Source organism: Podarcis liolepis, assembly GCF_965112155.1.
Source record: "Podarcis liolepis genome assembly, chromosome: 2".
Taxonomy (NCBI): domain Eukaryota; kingdom Metazoa; phylum Chordata; class Lepidosauria; order Squamata; family Lacertidae; genus Podarcis; species Podarcis liolepis.
The window spans coordinates 115,066,992-115,086,602 of record NC_139555.1 but is presented as its reverse complement, the minus strand read 5'-3'; the positions used below and the strand labels follow the sequence as shown (position 1 = coordinate 115,086,602).

Here is a 19,611-nt window from a genome sequence, read left to right as displayed (position 1 = left end):
GAATCTTCCGATTCACTGGAAAGACTCGGAGATCTCGGGTCGTCGTCATCGCTCATCTTTCCTTCGGACTCCTCCCCTTCACTCTCTGTTTCCTCCCTTGCCCTCGCCTCTGCTCCTGAACCCCTGACATCCATCCCCCCCTCGAAGCCCCCCCTTCCCCCCTCCCCTCCTTCAGGTGTGGATGCTAGGTGCTCCATCGGCCTGGGGACGAATGCCGGATACAGTTCGCTTCCTGTGGCGGGCATCCAGCTGAAGACTTCCGGTTCTTCCTCCCTGCGTTCGTCGACGACGGTCACCTCCTCTTCCATCTCTGTGCCGCCGTGCTCGAACCCAAGATCCTCCCTGAACACATCCACGTCCGTCTCTGCGTCGGTCGCTCCCGGGTCCGTCGCTCGAACTGGACCCTCCAGCCACTTCCTGCGCCACTGCTCCTCTGGTCGATCATTCCACCAATACAAGGGTTCTGAGGCAGATCCCGAGGGTGACCCCTCCGGGGAACGCGTTTCCAGTGTCGGTTCCTCGTCCGAGTCGAACCCCAGGAACGTGCTGGCGGAAAGCGTGGGTGTGAAAAGCCAGTCGTCGAAAAACTCGGCGGGCATGGGCCTGTGCGGGAAGAGGGCATGAAACTCTTCTTTGAGCAGAGGTTCCTCCAAAGCGTAGCCTGGCACCCAGCTGTTGGCACTGGCTGGGGTGCCCTCTCTGGCGAGAAGGTATTCTACCCCCTCTTCCCCCCATCTAGAGTCCAAAATCTCTGTGACCTCGTTGAGGGGCTCCTCCTGTGATACTCCACCCTGCTCGGTCCCCCTCCGGAGCGGACTCGGTGCCGTTCCTGGCTCCTGAAATCTGAGGAGCCTTGTAGGGAGTGAGCACTGATCTGTGAAACACCGGATGCATCCTGGATCCCTCCGGAAGTGTCAGCCGGAAGGCCACCGGGTTGACCTGTGCCTCGACTAGGTAGGGCCCCAGTTGCTTATGCCCTAGCTTCTTCTTTGCCAACGATCTGGCCGGCACTGCGTGGGCTGCCAACCAGACCCAGTCTCCCACTTGGATCTCTTCGCCGACCCACCTGTGTTTGTCCGCTTGCACCTTGTATGCATGCTTAGCTAGCTCCAGCTGCCGCCTGAGCTGATCGTGGACCTCCTGCAACTCCGACGCGAACGCGTCTGCTGCCTGCGGCTCCCCCTCCCCCATTCTTTCCAGTCCCGGGAAGGTTCTGGGGTGCCTTCCATTGTTGGCGAAGAACGGCATCACCCCTGTGGACACGTGCTTCGTGTTGTTGTAGGCGAACTCGGTGAGTGGCAGGTAATCCACCCACGTTGCAGGTTGTTGGTTTGCATAACATCTCAGGTGCTGCTGCATGATGGCATTGACTCGCTCCGCTTGGCCGTTGGTCTGCGGGTGTCTCGCCGACGCCAGGTTGATCTTGACGTTCAGGAAGCCCATCAGCTTCTGCCAGAAGTTCGAGATGAACTGGCGCCCCCGGTCGGACAGTATAGACCGCGGCAGACCGTGAACCTTGAACACGTGATCTATGAACAGTTTAGCGGTTTGTTCCGCCGTGGCCACCTTCGCACACGGAATGAAATGCGCCATCTTGGTGAACAAGTCCACCACCACGAGCACCGCTGTCTTGCCCCTCGAGCTGGGTAGATCCGTGACAAAGTCCAGGGCCACTCTCTCCCACGGTTCGAACGGGGTTTGCAGCGGTTCCAGCAGTCCGGCCGGCGGTCTGTGCACTGGTTTGGCCCTCTGGCAGGTGTCGCACCTCGCCACGTAGTCCGCGACTTCCCCTCGCATTCTGGGCCACCAGAAGTCTCTAGCGACTAATTCCATCGTCTTCTCCGTGCCAAAGTGCCCGGCAGTGGGCGCGTCGTGCAGCTGCTGCAGCACCTTGGCGCGAAGGTCGTCTCCCGGTACGTAGATGGCCCCCTTACGGATGAGCAATCCATCGCGCACCTGGAACTCGTCGGTCGCCGCCGTGCCCCTGTGCACCTCTGCCATCTTAGCTTGCGCAAAGGAGTCATCCTGCAACGCTCGCCGTACCGCATCCAGGTCCACTGTTGCCGAAGCGCACGCCCACACTGTCGGTGCGAAGATGTGTATGGCCGCCGCTGGCGTCGCCTCCTCCAGGTACTGCGGTTTACAGGATAGGGCATCCGCCATGACGTTGGTGTCTCCCGGGACATACTCTATGCGGAAGTCGAAGTTCGCAAAGAACTCAGCCCAACGTATCTGCCTCTGGTTCAGGAACTGCGCCGTGCGCCAGTGCTCTAGATTCTTGTGGTTCGTGCAGACCTGCACCGTGTGTTTGGCGCCGATCAGGAAGTGCCTCCACGCCTTGAATGCTGCATGAATGGCCAGCAACTCCCTGTCCCAGATGGTGTAGTTCTGTTCAGATTTGCTGAGCTTCTTGGAGTAAAACGCTCCCGGCCTCCAAGCCCCCTGCGGGTCTTGCTGCAACAAGACTGCTCCCACGGCTCTGTCTGAAGCGTCCGTCTCCACCCTCATCGGCCTGCTGGGGTTGACATGCAGCAGCCGCTCTTCCGACGCGAAGAGACGCTTGAGTGCCTGAAAGGACTGCTCCGCCTGTTCCGTCCAGATGAACTTCTTCTTCTTGGAGCTGAGCGTGTCTGTGATGGCCGCCGTTTGCATAGCAAACCCCCTGATAAACTTGCGATAGAAGTTCGCAAAGCCGACAAACCGCTGGACCTCCTTCCGGTTGCGCGGGCTTTTCCAATCCAACACCGCGCGAACCTTGGCGCTGTCCATGGCGAGCCCCTTGTCTGACAACTTGTAGCCCAGGAAATCCACCTCCGTCACGTCGAACTGGCACTTTTCCAGCTTGGCGTACAGCCTATGCTGCTGTAGCCTGCTCAGCACTTCCTTGACGTCTCTGTCGTGATCCTGCTGCGATTCAGAAAATATCAGGATGTCATCCAAGAAGCAGACACACGTCTTGTAGAGGAGCCCCGCTAACACGTGATGCATGAAAGCTTGAAAACAGTGGGAGCCATTTTGTAGTCCAAAAGGCATAACTCTGTATTCGTAGGTGCCTAGGGGCGTGAACATGGCTGTCTTCCACTCATCTCCTTCCCACATGCGAATGAGGTTGTACGCCCCTCGCAGGTCCAACTTGGTGAACACGCGGCCCTTGCGTACCGTTGCGAGGAGGTCGTCGATCCTGGGCATGGGGAAGTCCGATGGCTTGGTCATGCTGTTCAAGGTCTGATAGTCCACCACGAGCCTTTTTGGGGGCGTGTCCTTCTTCTTAACAAAGAATACAGGACTGCCCCCCACTGCCTTGGACTCACGGATGAAGCCGCGCTCCAAATTATGATCTATGAACTCTTTGAGTTCCTGTAGTTCGTCCTCAGACATGGAATACAGCTTCCCTTTTGGTAGCGCTGCCCCTGGCAGTAGGTCAATTTTGCAGTCATATGGTCTGTGGGGGGGTAGCCTGTCCGCCTCCTTCTCGCAGAAAACCTCCAAAAATCCTGCGTATTTGTGGGGGATTGCTTGCAGCGTCCCCAGCTGCAGCTGTGCCTCCTCCTCCTCTCCCTCCTGCCGGGGCAGAATGCAGTGTTCAGCGCAATATGATGAGCCGAAGACCAGCTGCCGCTGGTACCAAGCCAACGTCGGACTGTGTCTGTCCAGCCAACTCATGCCCAAGACAATAGGCGTGTCCGACAGTCTGGTGACATTAAAACTGATGACTTCCCTGTGATTTCCAAGTCGCATCACCATTGGTGGCGTTTGCTTCACCACCTGCCCCCCTAGCAGCTCCCTGCCATCCACTGTGACGACCTGCAGGGGCAGCGTGGCAGGCAGCAGCTGTATAGCGTGTTTATCGACAAAGTCCTGCCCTATAAAGTCCGCATTGCTTCCTGAGTCAACGGTGATTGGCACGTCCAGAGTGAGGCCATTGGGTAGCTGAAGTGATGCAGTGAGCTGCACTACTGGTTTGGGCGGGAGGGGGTCTGTGGGCTGCAAAATCTCTGGGGACTGCTTCACTGACTCATCTGGCTGGGCCCCAGTGCCTCTGTCTCCAGCCAGACTCCGTCATTTCCCTGCTGTGAGTCTCCGTGCTGAGTAGCTGCAGTCACCGTTGCAGAGGCTGCATTGAGCTTGTGGATCCTCTGGGGACACTCTTTCACCATGTGTTGAGGACTTTCGCAGATGTAACATTTCCTGTTCCCTCTAGGAGGCTTCGCTTTGACTGCTCCTGGCGCTAGGGCTCTGGTTGCTGACTGAGCCCTGGCACCGCCAACCTCCATAGGTTCCGCTCCCCCTCCTGGCGGAGGCGTGGATTGCGCACGCGCTGCTTCTCTGGGAACGAAGGAGAACCCTCTCGCTGGTTCGCGCCCTCCACGCCCTTCGTCCCTGCTCCATGGACATTCCTCCAGCCGCACCCCAACCGTCAGCGCCCTCTGAACGACCTGCGTGGTCCGGGGTCTCTCCCCCCTTGCAATTTCGTCTTTAACCGCTCCGCTCAAGCCTTCCCAAAACAGGTCTCTGACTGGAGCCGAATCTCTGTCCCATTCCAGGGCACTGACCAGTGCAAAAAAGCGGGCATGATACTGCCTTACACTGGCCCTCCCCTGCTTCAGTCCGTGCACCTCTTTCCGGGCAAGATCCACGTCTATGCTTGATAAAAAGCACGCATCCATCGCTTTAAGGAAGGCATCCGCACTTTGGAGCGCCGGATCCTTATCTCTCCACAAATTGCGCAGCCATGCTTTAGCATCTCCATGCAAATGGGACATGATAAACCCCACCTTCTCTTGCTCATCTCTAAAGTCCTTGTCCAGCAGTTGCAGCGCACACTGTACATCTGCTCGGAAGTTGGGGTACTGTTGTAAATTCCCATCGAAGTGAGATACTAGACCGCCTGCTCTTCTCCCCAACCCAATTCCCTCCGGTTTGGGTGTCAGTTGCCCTTGCTTCGTAAGCATTTCCAACCTGACCTGGAGATCCTGGTAAGCGGCGGCTGCTTCTCCCTCTCTCTTCCTGGATGCGAGTACCTCGGCATTCAGTTGCCTCACTGCTTCTTGCAGATCCGCTATCTGCTGTTCAGCAGTCATCTTGTCTGCCGTTCGTGAGCTCGTGAGTAGGCACCAGTCTTCACCCCTTTCTGCTAGGTTTTAGGTGCCAAGATTTTTGGAGACGGAGCTTACTGTCAGAGCTGCTTCCAGATCCGAGCTCACAGAGGATCACGCTAGCCAGCATTCACTGTATAAAAGTCTTTATTGATTTACAGTTTCCATTTCCAAGCTGCAGCGCGCAACTCTACGTCTTATAAGCTAGACCGGCGAAGCTCCGTCTGAGTCTCCGCCCCCTGTACACCAACTTAATACCCTAGCCTTACTCCACCTTTTCCGCCTGACTGTTCTTCTCTGGGTCCCTCTGCCCCCCGTGGTCTCTTCCTTCCGGGACTCTTCTGACGCTGACCCCCCGGACCCTTCTGTCTCCTTGCGGCGGGCTTTAGGACCTGGCTCCCTTTCCGGGCTGCTTACTGTGCTGCCTTCCTGTGCATTTGAACTTGGCGCGCGCGCCCAACCTCCCACTTTCCGTTTGACCGTTTCTTCTCTCTCCGATGGAGGTGTGGCCACTCCTGACTCATGTCCTCCCCCCTGCGGCGAGCCGCCTGATCCCGATGCCTTGCGCCCTTCCTCCCCACTGCGCTCTGTTGGGGATGTTGGCCCTGATTTCCCACTGCTGCTCTCTGAACCCCCTTTTGTCCCTTCTTCCTGGGGTGTCCCCCTAAGCTCCCCCCTTGCTCTGGTCACTGGCGCTCCTTTCTGTGAATCTTCCGATTCACTGGAAAGACTCGGAGATCTCGGGTCGTCGTCATCGCTCATCTTTCCTTCGGACTCCTCCCCTTCACTCTCTGTTTCCTCCCTTGCCCTCGTCTCTGCTCCTGAACCCCTGACAAATGGGGAAAAACTAAAGCACCAAATGTCACCTCAGAACACTGCAACCAGTAACGGCTTTAATATTGATAAGGTGGGGGGCTTAAATTTGCTGCTCAAGTATGCAAGTGGGATGAAAAAAGCCTTAATTACGATTGGGGGGGGACTTAAATTTGCCGTGCAGCAATCGGGAAGGATAAAATTTAAGCAATCAGCAGCAAAAAAACTCTTATACACAAATCCTGCTTGCTGGTTTCCCACAGGCATCTAGCAGGCCACTGTGAGAAGAGGATGCTGGACTAGGTGGGCCTTTGCCCAATCGAGCAGGCTCTTCTTATGTTCTGATACAGGCATCCCCTAACTTGGCTCTCCAGATGTTTTGGGACTACAACTCCCAACGTCCCTAGCTAACAGGACCAGTGGTCAGGGATGATGGGTTTTGTAGTACCAAAACATCTGGAGGGCCAAGTTTGGAGATGCCTGTTCTAATATACTGCAATATTTTTACAGTTACATGTGGCATAGTAACACAAAAGTTTTACTTCTTAGTCATAGGAGAGACTGCTACTCAAGCCTGTGATCGTTTCCTACCTGGGAAAAGAGAAATACCGAGATGTGTCTAAGAAGCCAATTCCACCTCAGATTATAAAATAATGCAGTTTATTAAGTGTGAATGGAGTGATCATGTGTTTTTCTTGCCATTATCTCACCTGCATTCCTAAAAGTTTGGAACATAGAGAGGACAGTGGAGAAAGGAGACAGTGGAGAAAGGATACTGGGACTGACATGTGTTCAGTTCCTTTCTTGTTTTCCCTGAAATTCTTAACAGGATTCTCTTCCCCCTCCCCCACTCCCAAACAGGTGAGGAAGATGATGGCCAGAATTCTATGGAGCCATCTTTGAATTCATTAGGAAGAACAAAGAAACAGTTTCAATGCATGGAATGTGGGGTGTGCTTTAGTCACAGTGGAAAACTGAGGACACATCAACAAATTCACATAGAGGAGAAACCATTTAAATGTAAGGACTATCAAAAGAGCTTCAGTCGAAATGGGCAACTTAGAAAACATCAACGAACTCACACGGGGGAGAAACCATTTGAATGTATTGAATGTGGAAAAAGCTTCAGTGAAAGTGGAAACCTTAGAAAACATCAACGAACTCACACGGGGGAGAAACCATTTGAATGTATTGAATGTGGAAAAAGCTTCAGTAAAAGTGGACACCTTAGAATACACCAACGAATTCACACGGGGGAGAAACCATTTAAATGTATTGAATGTGGAAGGAGCTTCAGTGAAAGTGGAACACTTAGAAGACACCAACGAACTCACACGGGGGAGAAACCATTTGAATGTATTGAATGTGGAAAGTGCTTCAGTCGATATGGAACACTTAGAAGACACCAACGAACTCACACGGGGGAGAAACCATTTGAATGTATTGAATGTGGAAAGTGCTTCAGTCGATATGGAACACTTAAAATACACCAACGAACTCACACGGGGGAGAAACCATTTAAATGTATTGAATGTGGAAAGGGCTTCAGTGAAAGTGGACACCTTAGAATACACCAACGAACTCACACGGGGGAGAAACCATTTAAATGTACTGAATGTGGAAGGAGCTTCAGTGAAAGTGGAACACTTAGAATACACCAACGAACTCACACGGGGGAGAAACCATTTAAATGTATTGAATGTGGAATGAGCTTCAGTGAAAGTGGAAACCTTAGAAAACATCAACGAACTCACACGGGGGAGAAACCATTTGAATGTATTGAATGTGGAAAAAGCTTCAGTAAAAGTGGACACCTTAGAATACACCAACGAACTCACACGGGGGAGAAACCATTTAAATGTATTGAATGTGGAAGGAGCTTCAGTGAAAGTGGAACACTTAGAAGACACCAACGAACTCACACGGGGGAGAAACCATTTAAATGTATTGAATGTGGAAAGTGCTTCAGTCGATATGGAACACTTAGAAGACACCAACGAACTCACACGGGGGAGAAACCATTTGAATGTATTGAATGTGGAAAGTGCTTCAGTCGATATGGAACACTTAAAATACACCAACGAACTCACACGGGGGAGAAACCATTTAAATGTATTGAATGTGGAAAGGGCTTCAGTGAAAGTGGACACCTTAGAATACACCAACGAACTCACACGGGGGAGAAACCATTTAAATGTATTGAATGTGGAAGGAGCTTCAGTGAAAGTGGAACACTTAGAATACATCAACAAACTCACACGGGGGAGAAACCATTTAAATGTATTGAATGTGGAAATAGCTTCAGTAGAAGCGAACACCTTAGAATACACCAACGAACTCACACGGGGGAGAAACCATTTAAATGTATTGAATGTGGAAAGTGCTTCAGTGATAGTGGAAACTTTAGAAAACATCAACGAACTCACACAGGGGAGAAACCATTTGAATGTATTAAATGTGGAAAGAGCTTCAGTCGATATGCATGCCTTAGAAGACACCAACAAACTCACACGGGAGAAACCATTTAAATGTACAGAATTTGGAAAAAGCTTGGGTCGATATAGACACCTTATAAGACACCAACGAACACACGGGGAAGAAACCATTTTAATGTATGGCATGTGGAAGGAGCTTCAGCAAAAGTAGAGCACTTAGAATACACCAACAAACTCATACGGGGGAGAAACCTTTGGAGCGTATTGAATGTGGGAAGAGCTTCAACAGAGAGGATAAACTTACATTACATTGGCGAAGTCCCACAGGGGAAAAGCTTAAGTCAATATGGAACCTTAGGAAACATCCGCTAACTCACATGGGGAAAACCAGATTTATGAAATGTGGAAAAAGCTTCAGAGGGAATGGAGACCTTAATATTCAGAAGATAATTCACACAGGCGGGAAACTATATAAATGTATGAAAAATTGGCAGTGTTTTCAATAATAATAATTTTTATTTGTACCACGCCGATCTGGCTGGATTTCCCCAGCCACTCTAGGTGGCTTCCAACAAAATATTGAAATACAATAGTCCTTCAGATATTAAAAGCTTCCCTAAACAGGGCAGCCTTCAGATGCATTTTAAAGTCTGGTGGCTGTTTTTTCCTTTGACATCTGGGGGGAAAGGAATTCCACAGGGAGGGCACCACTTCCGAGAAGGCCCTCTGCCTGGTTCCCTGTAACTTCACTTCTCACAGTGAGGGACCTGCCAGAAGGCTCTTGGTGCTGGACCTCCGTGTCCAGGCAGAACGTTGGGGGTGGAGACTCTCCTTCAGGTATACTGGATCGAGGCCGTTTAGCGCTTTAAAGGTCAGCACCAACGCTTTGATTTGTGCTCAGAAATGCAATGGGAGCCTATGTTGGTCTTTCAATAGCAGTGTTATGTGGTCCCGGCGGCCACTCCCAGTCACCAGTCTAGCTGCCACATTCTGGATTAATTGCAGTTTCTGGATCACCTTCAACGGTAGCCCCACGTAGAGCGTATTGTAGTAGTCCAAGTGGCAGATAACTGGAGCCTGCACTACTCTGGCAAGACAGTCTGCGGGCAGATAAGGTCTCAGCCTGCGTACCAGATGAAGCTGGTAAACAGAATTGACCTGCGCTTCCATTGACAGCTGCAAGTCCCAAATGACTCCCAGTCTGTGCACCTGGTCCTTTAGGGGCACAGTTACCCCATTCAGGACCAGGGAGTCCTCCACACCTGCCTGCCTCCCGTCTCTCAAAAACAGGACATCTGCCTTGTCGGGATTCAACTTTAATATGTTAGCTGCCATCCATCCTCCAACCGCCTCCAGGAACTCACACAGGACCTTCACCATCTTCACTGGTTCTGATTTGAAAGAGAGGTAGAGCTGGGTATCCACATACTGATGAACATCCAGCCCAAACCCCCTGATCTCTCCCAGCGGCTTCATGTAGATGTTGAAAAGCATGGGGAGAGGACGGAACCCTGAGGCACTCCACAAGTGAGAGCTCAGGGGTCTGAACACTCATTCCCCAACACCACTTTCTGAACACGGCCCAGGAGGAAGGAGCGGAACCACTGTATAACAGTTCCTCCAGCTCCCAGCCCCTCTAGACGGTCCAAAAGGTTGTTATGGCCGATGGTGTCAAAAGCCTCTGAATGATCCAGCAGAACTAGGAAACAGCTCTCACTTTTGTCCCTAGCCCGCCGGAAATCATCATGTCCAGGTCAGTTTCAGTCCCATGATGAGGCCTGAATCCCAACTGGAAGGGATCCAAATGGTCCACATCTTCCAGGCTTCCCTGGAGTTGTTCAGTAACCACCCACTCAATCACCTTGCCAAAGAATGGAAGATTTGAGACTGGGCGATAGTTGGCCGTATTGGTTGGGTCTAAAGAAATTTTTTTTAACCCAGAAATATTACCTCGGGTTAAGAACTTTGCTTCAGGATGAGAACAGAAATCGTACAGCGGCAGCAGGAGGCCCGATTAGCTAAAGCAGTGCTTCAGGTTACGAACAGATCTCCAGAACGAATTAAGTTCTTAACCAGAGGTACCACTGTAACTGCCTCTTTCAGTGTGTCTGGGAAGGCTCCCTCACAGAGAGAAGCATTCACCACCCCATGGAGCCCATCGCCCAGCCCTTCCCGGCTAGCTTTTATGAGCCAGGATGGGCAAGGATCAAGGAGACAGGTGGTTGGTTTCGCTCGTCCAAGCAGCCTGTCCACATCCTCGGATGTAACAGATTGGAATTGATCCCATGCATCTTTACTAGACAGGACTCTAGCACTCGCCAGCCCCCGCCCTGCTCCCACGGGGGAGTCTACCTCTCTGAATCTGAGTGACTTTATCTGCAAAAAAACTTTGCAAAATCATTGCAGGAGATCATGTGGCCTGTACCAGGCTCCATTGGAGAGATGGTTCCATTAAATTGCTAACCACCTGAAAGAGTCTCCTGCTGCTGTTTTCTGCAGATGCAATATAGGGGGTGAAGAAGGTTTTCTTCACCTTCGCTATCGCTATTTGGTAGGCTTGATGTTGAGCTCTAACCCGTGTCCAGTCAGATTTAGAATGAGGTTTCTGCCACTGGCGCTCTAGCCGTCTTGTTACCCTCAGATCCATGGAAAACCATGGGGCTGTCCGGGCTCCATGCAATCGGAGTGGGCTCTTCATTGCCAGACAGTCAATAGCCCTGGTTAACTCCACATTCCAACGGGCCACCAGGGAATCAGCTGAAAGGCCATCAGCATGGGATAAAACATCCCCTGCCACTCTCTGGAAACCATTTGGATCCATTAAGTTGCAGGGGCTTTCCACCCAAATCGGTCCCACGTCCCTGCAGAGGGGAAGGGTTGTGGAGAAGTCCAGTTGCATCGGGAAGTGATCTGACCATGACACTTCTTTACATTCGCTTTTACTTAGTGTCAGATCACCAACATCCATAGAGGTGAACACCAGGTCTAAGGCATGTCCGCGGCTATGAGTTGGGCCAAACTTACTCAGGGACAGCCCCATGGAGGCCATGCTTTCCACATCCAATCAGCCCCTTGTAAGGTTGTGTCGGCGTGAATGTTATAATTCCCCAGGACAATCAAACTAGGTGTCTCCAGGAGAACATCTGCCACAACCTGAAGCAGTTCAGGCAGGGAATTCTTGGTGCGGGGGAGATCGGTACACCAAAAGGAATCCTGTACTGCCCCTATTGTCCAACTTCAAGAACATGCACTCAGAGAACTGGGTCTTCCCAATAGGACGCCTGGTGCAAATTAATGACTTCCTACAAATCACTGCAAACCACCACCCCCTCCCTGCCCACATGACTTGAGTTGCTGTGCGTAAGAGAAACCTGGTGGACAAGCAGCGGCAAGGACAGGTCCATTACTGCATACAAAAATATTCTTTTGTTTCTTTTGGGATGTCTGTTGTTAATAGGCCCAAAAAAACATTTCTGGTTTATTGGGGAAAGTATGTCGTAACATTTTATTTAATTCTTCATTAATGGTACCCCAAATTTATTTAAGGGCACGTCCACCACATATGGGAGAAATTCCCTTCTTTAAGTTTGCACCTCCAACACTTTCCACTGGTGTTTTGGTACATTTTAGCCAATTTCGAGGGTTTAAGATACCATCTGTACATCATTTTTTTTAAAAAAAAATATTTTATTGTATAACATGCTGTAAATCTTATGTCTCTTTTCCATAAGTTTTCCCATTATTCTAAATCAATTGTATGACCGAAATCTTGTGCCCATTTGACCATGACATCTTTAACCCCTTTGTCTTTTAAGTGCCAATTTAATAATAGTTTATACATTTTGGATAAATACAATTTGGATAAAATTTTATCATCATTTATAATCAATTCTTTGTCTATTTCAAATAATTTTGTATCAAATCCATTTACTTTTTTGTCTTCCTCAAAAATTGCATTTAATTGAGTGTATTGAAACCAGCCTATTCCTGTATGTCTTATTGTTTTATTTTTTCCCCATCTGTAATCTATTACACTGGCCAACAACAAATTTGTTGTCTGTATTTTTTCAGTTGATTTAGGACGAATCTGATGCGCTGAATCCAAAAATCACATTGGTTTTGCTGAACCAGGTCAAGTTTTTGAGCTATGGCCACATGTCATTTTTTTACGTTTTTGTTCACATGTACGCTTGTGTGGAGCATTTTAGAAGAAGTTGGTGGGGGTAAAATGCCATGTCGAATAATTGTTTTGATTGGAAATGATTATTTTAATGACAAGAAGTATTCAGGTCCGATAGTTCTGGGTGATTATGTCGAAAAGGGATCAGTTTGAAGTCATAAAACCTTGAAATCTTGGTGCAGCAAAGCATAAAGTTGAGGGATCAAAACTAAGTTAATCCTGGTCTTCAATCAGCACGTCGTCCTGTAGCTCATTGTCATGAAATTCCAGTGCCTATCTTTGGAGAACTTCCTGACATTAGTGACAAAGATGCCTCCAGTGTTGAAGGACATGAAGAAGAAGTGGTTCTTGAAGATGATGCTCCACATCCATTTTCCCAAAAGGAGTTGAATGATCTAGTTCACAACCTCAGCTTGTCAAAGGACTCTGCCGAACTGTTGGCATCCAGATTGAAGGGAAAAAACCTCCTCTCTGACAGTGCTCGCATCAGCTTCTTCCGCAACAGGCATCAAGAGTGCCTCCGTTTTTTTTCTCGGAAGAGAAGGACTTGGTGTACTGTGCAGATATTGCACAGCTTCTGCTCAAGCTTGGAGTGCCACAGTACAAACCCAAAGATTGGAGACTGTTCATTGACAGCAGCAAGTGATCACTGAAATTTGTTCTGCTACACAACAGCAACCAGTTTGCCTCTATACCCCTGGCTCACTCGAGTACACTGAAGGAGAACTATGAAGCGGTGAAGTATGTGCTGTAGAAAATTGGTTATGATCAGCATAAGTGGTTTATTTGTGTTGACCTGAAGATGGTTAACTTTTTGTTGGGACAACAGTCTGGCTTCACCAAGTACCCATGTTTTCTGTGCATGTGGGATAGTAGGGACCGTGCTCAGCATTACACGAAGAAGGACTGGCCTGTGCGGGAGGAATTGGTGCCTTGCAAAGAAAGGAATGTCATCAACGACCCTCTGGTGGACAGAGACAGAATACACTTCCCACCGCTGCACATCAAGCTCGGCTTAATCAAGCAGTTCACCAAGGCTCTGGACAAGGATGGTGACTGCTTCACTTACTTGTGCCAGGCTTTTCCAGGATTGACCATGGAGAAGTTGAAAGTTGGCATCTTTGACGGTACTCAGATCCATCAGCTCATCAGAGATCCAGAGTTCGGAAACTCAATGAACGAAGTGGAACTGGAAGCGTGGAAGGCATTTGTTCTGGCAGTGAAGAACTTTCTTGGCAACAATAAGGCCAGAAACTATGCAGAACTTGTCAACAACATGCTGACTGCTTTCAGGAACCTGGGCTGCAACATGAGCATCAAGATGCACTACCTATTTTCACATATGGACCGGTTTCCTGAGAACCTGGGTTCAATGAGTGACGAGCAGGGGGAGAGATTCCATCAGGACATGAAAGAGATGGAAACCAGGTATCAGGGTTGCTGGGACGCAGTCATGATGGCTGAATACTTTGCTCTGTTAGTAATTTTAAGTCCTGTTTCTATTTCTAACTTTACTTTTTCTTGTATATCTAATTATTTTACCAGGAGTTTTGTTTTTTCTTTATTAATTTTGAATCGTGATAATTGTCCAAATGCCTTTCTTTTTCCTTTCCTTCCCATTTATTATAATTATTTTTATTGATTTTCTTTCTCACAACAAATATCCATCACCATCACTAAATCTTCCTATATCTCATCATAGTCTTTCAATTTTAACTTTCCTTCTTGTTCTGTTAGTAATTCTCTGTATGTTGGCCATATTCCTTTCATTGTTGACATGTTAAGTGATAGTGCTTCAATGGGTGATAGCCACCATGGAGTTTGGGGTTCCAATAATTCTTTGTATTTTCCCCATACCTTTATTAAAAACTTATTATAGTATTGTTGAGTCCTTTGTGTACTTTCCCCCCCCATTCCACAAATATGCATGCCAACCAAATATGCTGTCATGTCCTTCCAGTTCTATTGCCTCTTCTTTCTCCAATTTAATCCAATCCCAAATCCGAGTATGACAAGCTAATTCATAGTAAATTTTGAGATCTGGAAGGGAAAAGCCTCCCCTTTCTTTTAAGTCTGAGTTTTGTATTTTATTCTTGGCCTTGTTTTTTCCAATCTTACTACAATCCTACTAGCAGCCTTTTTCAACCTGTGGGCCCCCAGATGTTGCTGAACTACAACTCCCTTCACCCCTAGCTAGCAAGGCCAGAGCTCAAGGATGATGGGAGTTGTAGTCCAACAACATCTGGGGACTCACAGGTTGAGAACCGCTGCTCTAGAGGGTTTTCTGTTGTAAATATTAGATTGTCTGAAAAGGCTCTGACCTTATAGGCCCTTTGTCCAACTTTAATTCCTTCTATTTTAGGGTCTTCTCTGGTTGCTTTCAGAATCACTTCCGGAAGTGTGATAAAGAGGAGAGGAGAAAGAGGGCAGCCCTGTCTTGTTCCCTTAGAGATATTAAAAGCTTCTGATGTTTCACCATTTATAATTAGTCTGACCTTTTGGGAATTATAAATCGCTTTTATACCACTACATATTTTCTCACCCAAACTCATCATTTCCAAAGTTTTTTGCATGAATGCCCCTGAAGCATTATCCAATGCTTTCTCCGCATCCACCAAGATCAGGGCTGCCTTTTTATCTGGTCTCATTCTAGGTATTCTATTGTATCTACTACCAATCTTACGTTGCTGTAAATTTGTCCTCTGCGTAGGAAGCCTGACTGATCTTTCTTTATTAATCTTGCCAGGATCTTTTTCAATTTATTGACTAATTTTTTTGCAAATAATTTATAATCTGAATTTAGAAATGAGATTGGTCTATAATTTTTAATTTACTCTAAATTGGATCCATATTTCAGTATCAATGTAATTAGGGCCTCTTGCCATGATTCTGGCACTTGTCCTCCTTCTAAAATTTTGTTCATTATTTTTTCTAACATCGGTAATATGGTCTCTTCCAATTTTTTGTAATTCTTTATAGAAATACCATCTGGACCAGGGACTTTACCATTCTTAGAAGTCACAATTCCTTCTTTTATTTCATTTATATTAATAGGGGCATTTAAGCATTTCTATACTTTCTCTTATTTTTGCCAGTCTATTGTTTATTTTTAAAAAATCCTATTTTTTCTTCAGGTTCTTCCAGCTCACTTCCATTTCTGTTGTTGTTTTGCAGCAGATTTAGTTAATGTGAAAGCACAAAACAACCACAAAGAATCTTGAGGGAGGTTACACATTTATTCCAGTTCAGTCTTTGGTTATTGACATTTCTATCCCACAACCCTATCCACCTAGCAGACTGCCTTTCTCCCCTGCCCCTACAAGCCCATCAGTAACATTTTCTGCAGAGACACTGGGGATTGTTCCATGACAGTTGTCACTTGCTGACAATGCAGAAGGAGGCCCCCTTGGTGCACCCAGGAGATACCAGGTGTTGGTTGTTGTTACGTCTATACAAAGTGCATAGCCTTTGACCCTCCATGAAGACAGAAATGGGGGGGAGACAAGAGCTGGAATAGCTGACCAGAAGGAAAGGTAACCTGGGAACTTCATGTTGATCGACTACCTCAGCTCCCTGACCCCAAGAAAAGACCAGTCCAGGGAAGCAGGTGAGCATTACAGCTACACCCCACATTATGTTCTCCAGTACCTATTCCTTCAGACAGGCCTATTTTCATTCAGTTCTTAGTGTGTCCATGGGTGGGTGTGTTTTACGTTTCCTTTTCCCCCTTCCTTGCAATCCTGACAAAAACCAAACCTCCACACCAATGCTTTCAGCCCCAGAAGAGGAGCTCCCTTGGTGTCAAGGGATTGGGGGGGGGGTCCAAGGGAGCATCTGGAGCCCTGCCATTCCTTCTGGCGCTGGTCCCTACCCTTCCTCTCTCTGCCATCCCAGGGCCAATCTTGACTCCCCAGCAGGAGACTGGATCTGTCTGTGATGGTGAGGTGTCCTGGCTGGTTGAAGGACCACTTCCTGTTTCCTGGAGCTCCATCCTTCTTTCTCATGCAAGGTGGAGTCATGAAGCAGGTGAAGACTGAGCACACCTAAGGGTGACCCCGGGGGGTGGGGTTCTGCTTAACCTTTCCCCCTCTGCTCCTTTTCTGGATCAAAATCCCCAGCTAATCTGTCAAACTGCTGCTGCTGCTGCCGCCTGTCACTGTTCCTGTGTCTCTGGAGTGTTTCTTTGAGGAGAATACAGGACACTGCAAAAGACATTGTGTGTATTGAGAGTGCAATAAGGTAGACAGAGGCTGAGCCTTCCCTGTAATGCAAACAGGGAGACTTCTGTCCAGGAGATTTCTGTATAAAAAATTCTTTGCTGAGGTGGAAGTGGGGACTATGAGGTTCTCATCCTGGCCACCAGGGGTATTGTGTATATAGTTTTCACTCGGGTCCACATCAGTCAATTTAGGCGGGAAACCCTAGGTGGTTGTTGTTACAGTGTTGACAGCCGGCTGCCTATAAAAGCAGGCCGGCTGAGATGTTTGCTGTTCAGTTCAGTTCCAGCTTACTATAAAGAACCACTTGGAGAAATCTCTGTGGCGTCTGCTATGTCCACACACAATTTAATACTAAGTGAGATTGGAGTAGAACCATGTTTGCATGAACATGAGAAGGCAAAATATGTTCTCCATTTAAATATTTATTAAAATAATTTATTCAGTTACCCAGAAGAGTTATTAGGCTTTTTTGCTATAAGCTACTTCATACATTATAAGAAGTGGGTCCTGAGACCCTTGATCCCCTTTCCTTAAAACACCATCTGAACAAAATTGGTGAAGCAGTAAAGAGTTTATTGAGGACTGAAGGTAAAGGGACCCCTAACCATAAGGTCCAGTTGCGGACGACTCTGGGGTTGCGGTGCTCATCTCACTTTACTGGCCGAGGGAGCCTGCGTACAGCTTCCGGGTCATGTGGCCAGCATGACTAAGCCGCTTCTGAACCAGCGCAGTGCACGGAAACGCCATTTACCTTCCCGCTGGAGCGGTATGTAATAAAAAAATTTAAGGTCTTATATATAATAAATGTTCATAAATGTACCAACCAAGCACATACATAGATATGTGGACCACATGTCTGGAGCAGCACAGGAAAAGCAACAATATTCAAATTTCTGTTGCAGACCGCCTTTTCTGTGATGTATGTATGATGTATGGAGGGGTGGTCTTGAGGGCAGGGAATTTAAAAGGGCTATATAAGGGCAGGCACACTTTTGTTCTGGGTCCTCCTCCATTCTCCTGCATGTGAGGGGAGCACCCTGTTGCAACAGTTCAATAAAGATCAGGCTTACTAGCTGCTTTGCTTCTCAATATTCTCTGGTTGGCCTCTGTTATTTTCTCCAACTGATGGAGAACCTGCAAAGGACTCTATAAAGGCTCTTGTGTCCCCCATAAGGGAATATGGGCAGATTTTGTCTACAACAGGTACCTCTTTATCTACTTGCAGTTTGATGTGCTTTTGAACTGCTAGGTTGGCAGGAGCAGAGACAGAGCAACAGGACTCACCCCTTCTCGGGGATTCGAACAGCCAACCTTCTGATCGGCAAGCCCTAGGCTCTGGGGTTTTACCCACAGCGCCACCCGCGTCCCTATTGAGGACAATACGGCCTTGCAAAAGCGGGGGTCCAAAGCAGGCACAGTCCAGCTGGGGCAATGTATGAACTTATTTTCCCTATGTATACATTCCCTCCCTCGTCTTCCCATTGGTTGGGTGCTACAAGGTTTTCCTCCCCCCATTTATCAAATAACAGACAAGAGGCTGAACGTGGGGAGAAACTTCTCCTTCCTCCTCTGAGTTGCTTCCACTTCCGGCTTCACCAGCAGAGATAAAATTGGGGCTTGCAAAGGAAGGAGGGAGGGAGGCGGGAAGCGGGGCTGCATCCTGCGGAGGCGGAGGAGGGGGCTTCTTCCAAATCAAGCCTCCTAATTAACCGCCCTCACTCCCTGCCTCCCACGCGGGGGCTCCCATTCCCGCCCCCGCTGCCTGGGATTTCGGGTGAGTGCAAAGCCAGTGGCGGGGAAGGAGGGAAGGGGCTTTGCGAGGGGGTCCAAGATGAGAAGCCCCGGGACGGGGAGAAGAGAAGGGAGGGAAGGGAGCTGTTTCCTTAAAGGGAGCCTTGAAGGGGGGGGGAGAGAGATGTTTCCTCCTGCAGGGATCTGGCGCAAAGGGAGTTGCAGGGAAGGAGGCGGGCAAGGGGAGAGAGGTGGGCATTGCTGGCCAGGATCGCCTTTATAAAAGTATTAACTTTAATTTTAATATCTATACCCCAGCAGAAGACCCCTCGGAGGAGGACCTTATCTTTAGGCAACAGGCGAAAGCATTGCACTTCTCCCAGGGGTTTGGCTCATTAAACAATCTATGGACTTCACAAATGAATTATGGGTGGGTGGGTTGTTTTTATTTCTTACTCTGCTATGCATCTCTGTGTTTTTCTCTTGTAAGCTGCCCTGTGATCTTTGGAGGAAGGGCAGTATAGAAATGTGAAGAATAGCTGTAAAAATAGGAAGCCCTCTTGCGTTCAAGGGGGTTGGGGTTGGGACAAAGTCTCTGATCAGCATGCATAACAGGTTGGGCTTAGGAGGGAATAATACTAATAAGAATAAGAGTAAAATAAAAATAAATAATTCATTGCTTGCCCCCTGCCCATCTGACTGTGTTGCCTCAACCACTGGGCGATTTCCATCAAAAACACCAAAAAATTTAAAACATCGAAATACTTCCTGTACAGGGCTGCCATCATAAGACTACTGTTTTGTAGAAATGGCCCTCAAATATAAAGAAATGCCCTCTTTAAGGAACCAGGGGGTGTAAACGTGTATGTTGTCCTCTAGGTTCAAACACATAGTAAGAGCAAGCAGTGCTCCAAAGTGCTTCTCTGGTGAACTTGCCATCTAAGTTGTTTACTCCTGACCAAAGCTCCTGTTTCCCAAAAGGACTGGAGGGGGGGTCTCCTCACCACTTTTAACCCCCCGCACTCCCACCGCATGGAAGGCGGAGGACGTGTTCATTCACAATCCCAGTAAACCATGAAGTGAACCAGGCGCTGCAGCTCCTTCCCCTCTCACTGGGCAGCAGAGGAGGAAAGGGA

The 19,611-nt window shown here is 48.5% G+C and overlaps 2 protein-coding genes across 4 annotated transcripts in view; both read left to right on the top strand.

Annotated features, from left to right (window-relative positions):
- Positions 1-19,611, top strand: part of LOC310701172 (uncharacterized protein) — an 83,151-nt gene that overhangs the window by 4,203 nt on the left and 59,337 nt on the right. Inside the window, exon 1 of one of the 2 annotated variants that reach the window (XM_083491596.1) lies at positions 18,283-18,518. The exons of the other annotated variant lie outside the window; for it this stretch is intronic. The gene's annotated coding sequence lies outside the window, so the exon portion shown is untranslated. Of the gene's footprint in view, positions 1-18,282; positions 18,519-19,611 lie in introns of those variants that run through there. 2 annotated transcript variants of the gene reach the window in all.
- Positions 1-19,611, top strand: part of LOC310701318 (uncharacterized protein) — a 45,429-nt gene that overhangs the window by 2,837 nt on the left and 22,981 nt on the right. The window contains exon 2 of one of the 2 annotated variants that reach the window (XR_014523001.1): positions 6,771-11,388. Coding sequence is in view for 1 of the 2 variants with exons in the window: in XM_083492037.1 (XP_083348163.1) it covers positions 6,771-8,437 (1,667 nt within the window). In the remaining variant the exon portion in view is untranslated. Of the gene's footprint in view, positions 1-6,770; positions 14,406-19,611 lie in introns of those variants that run through there. The other variant, XM_083492037.1, reaches the window with a different exon arrangement.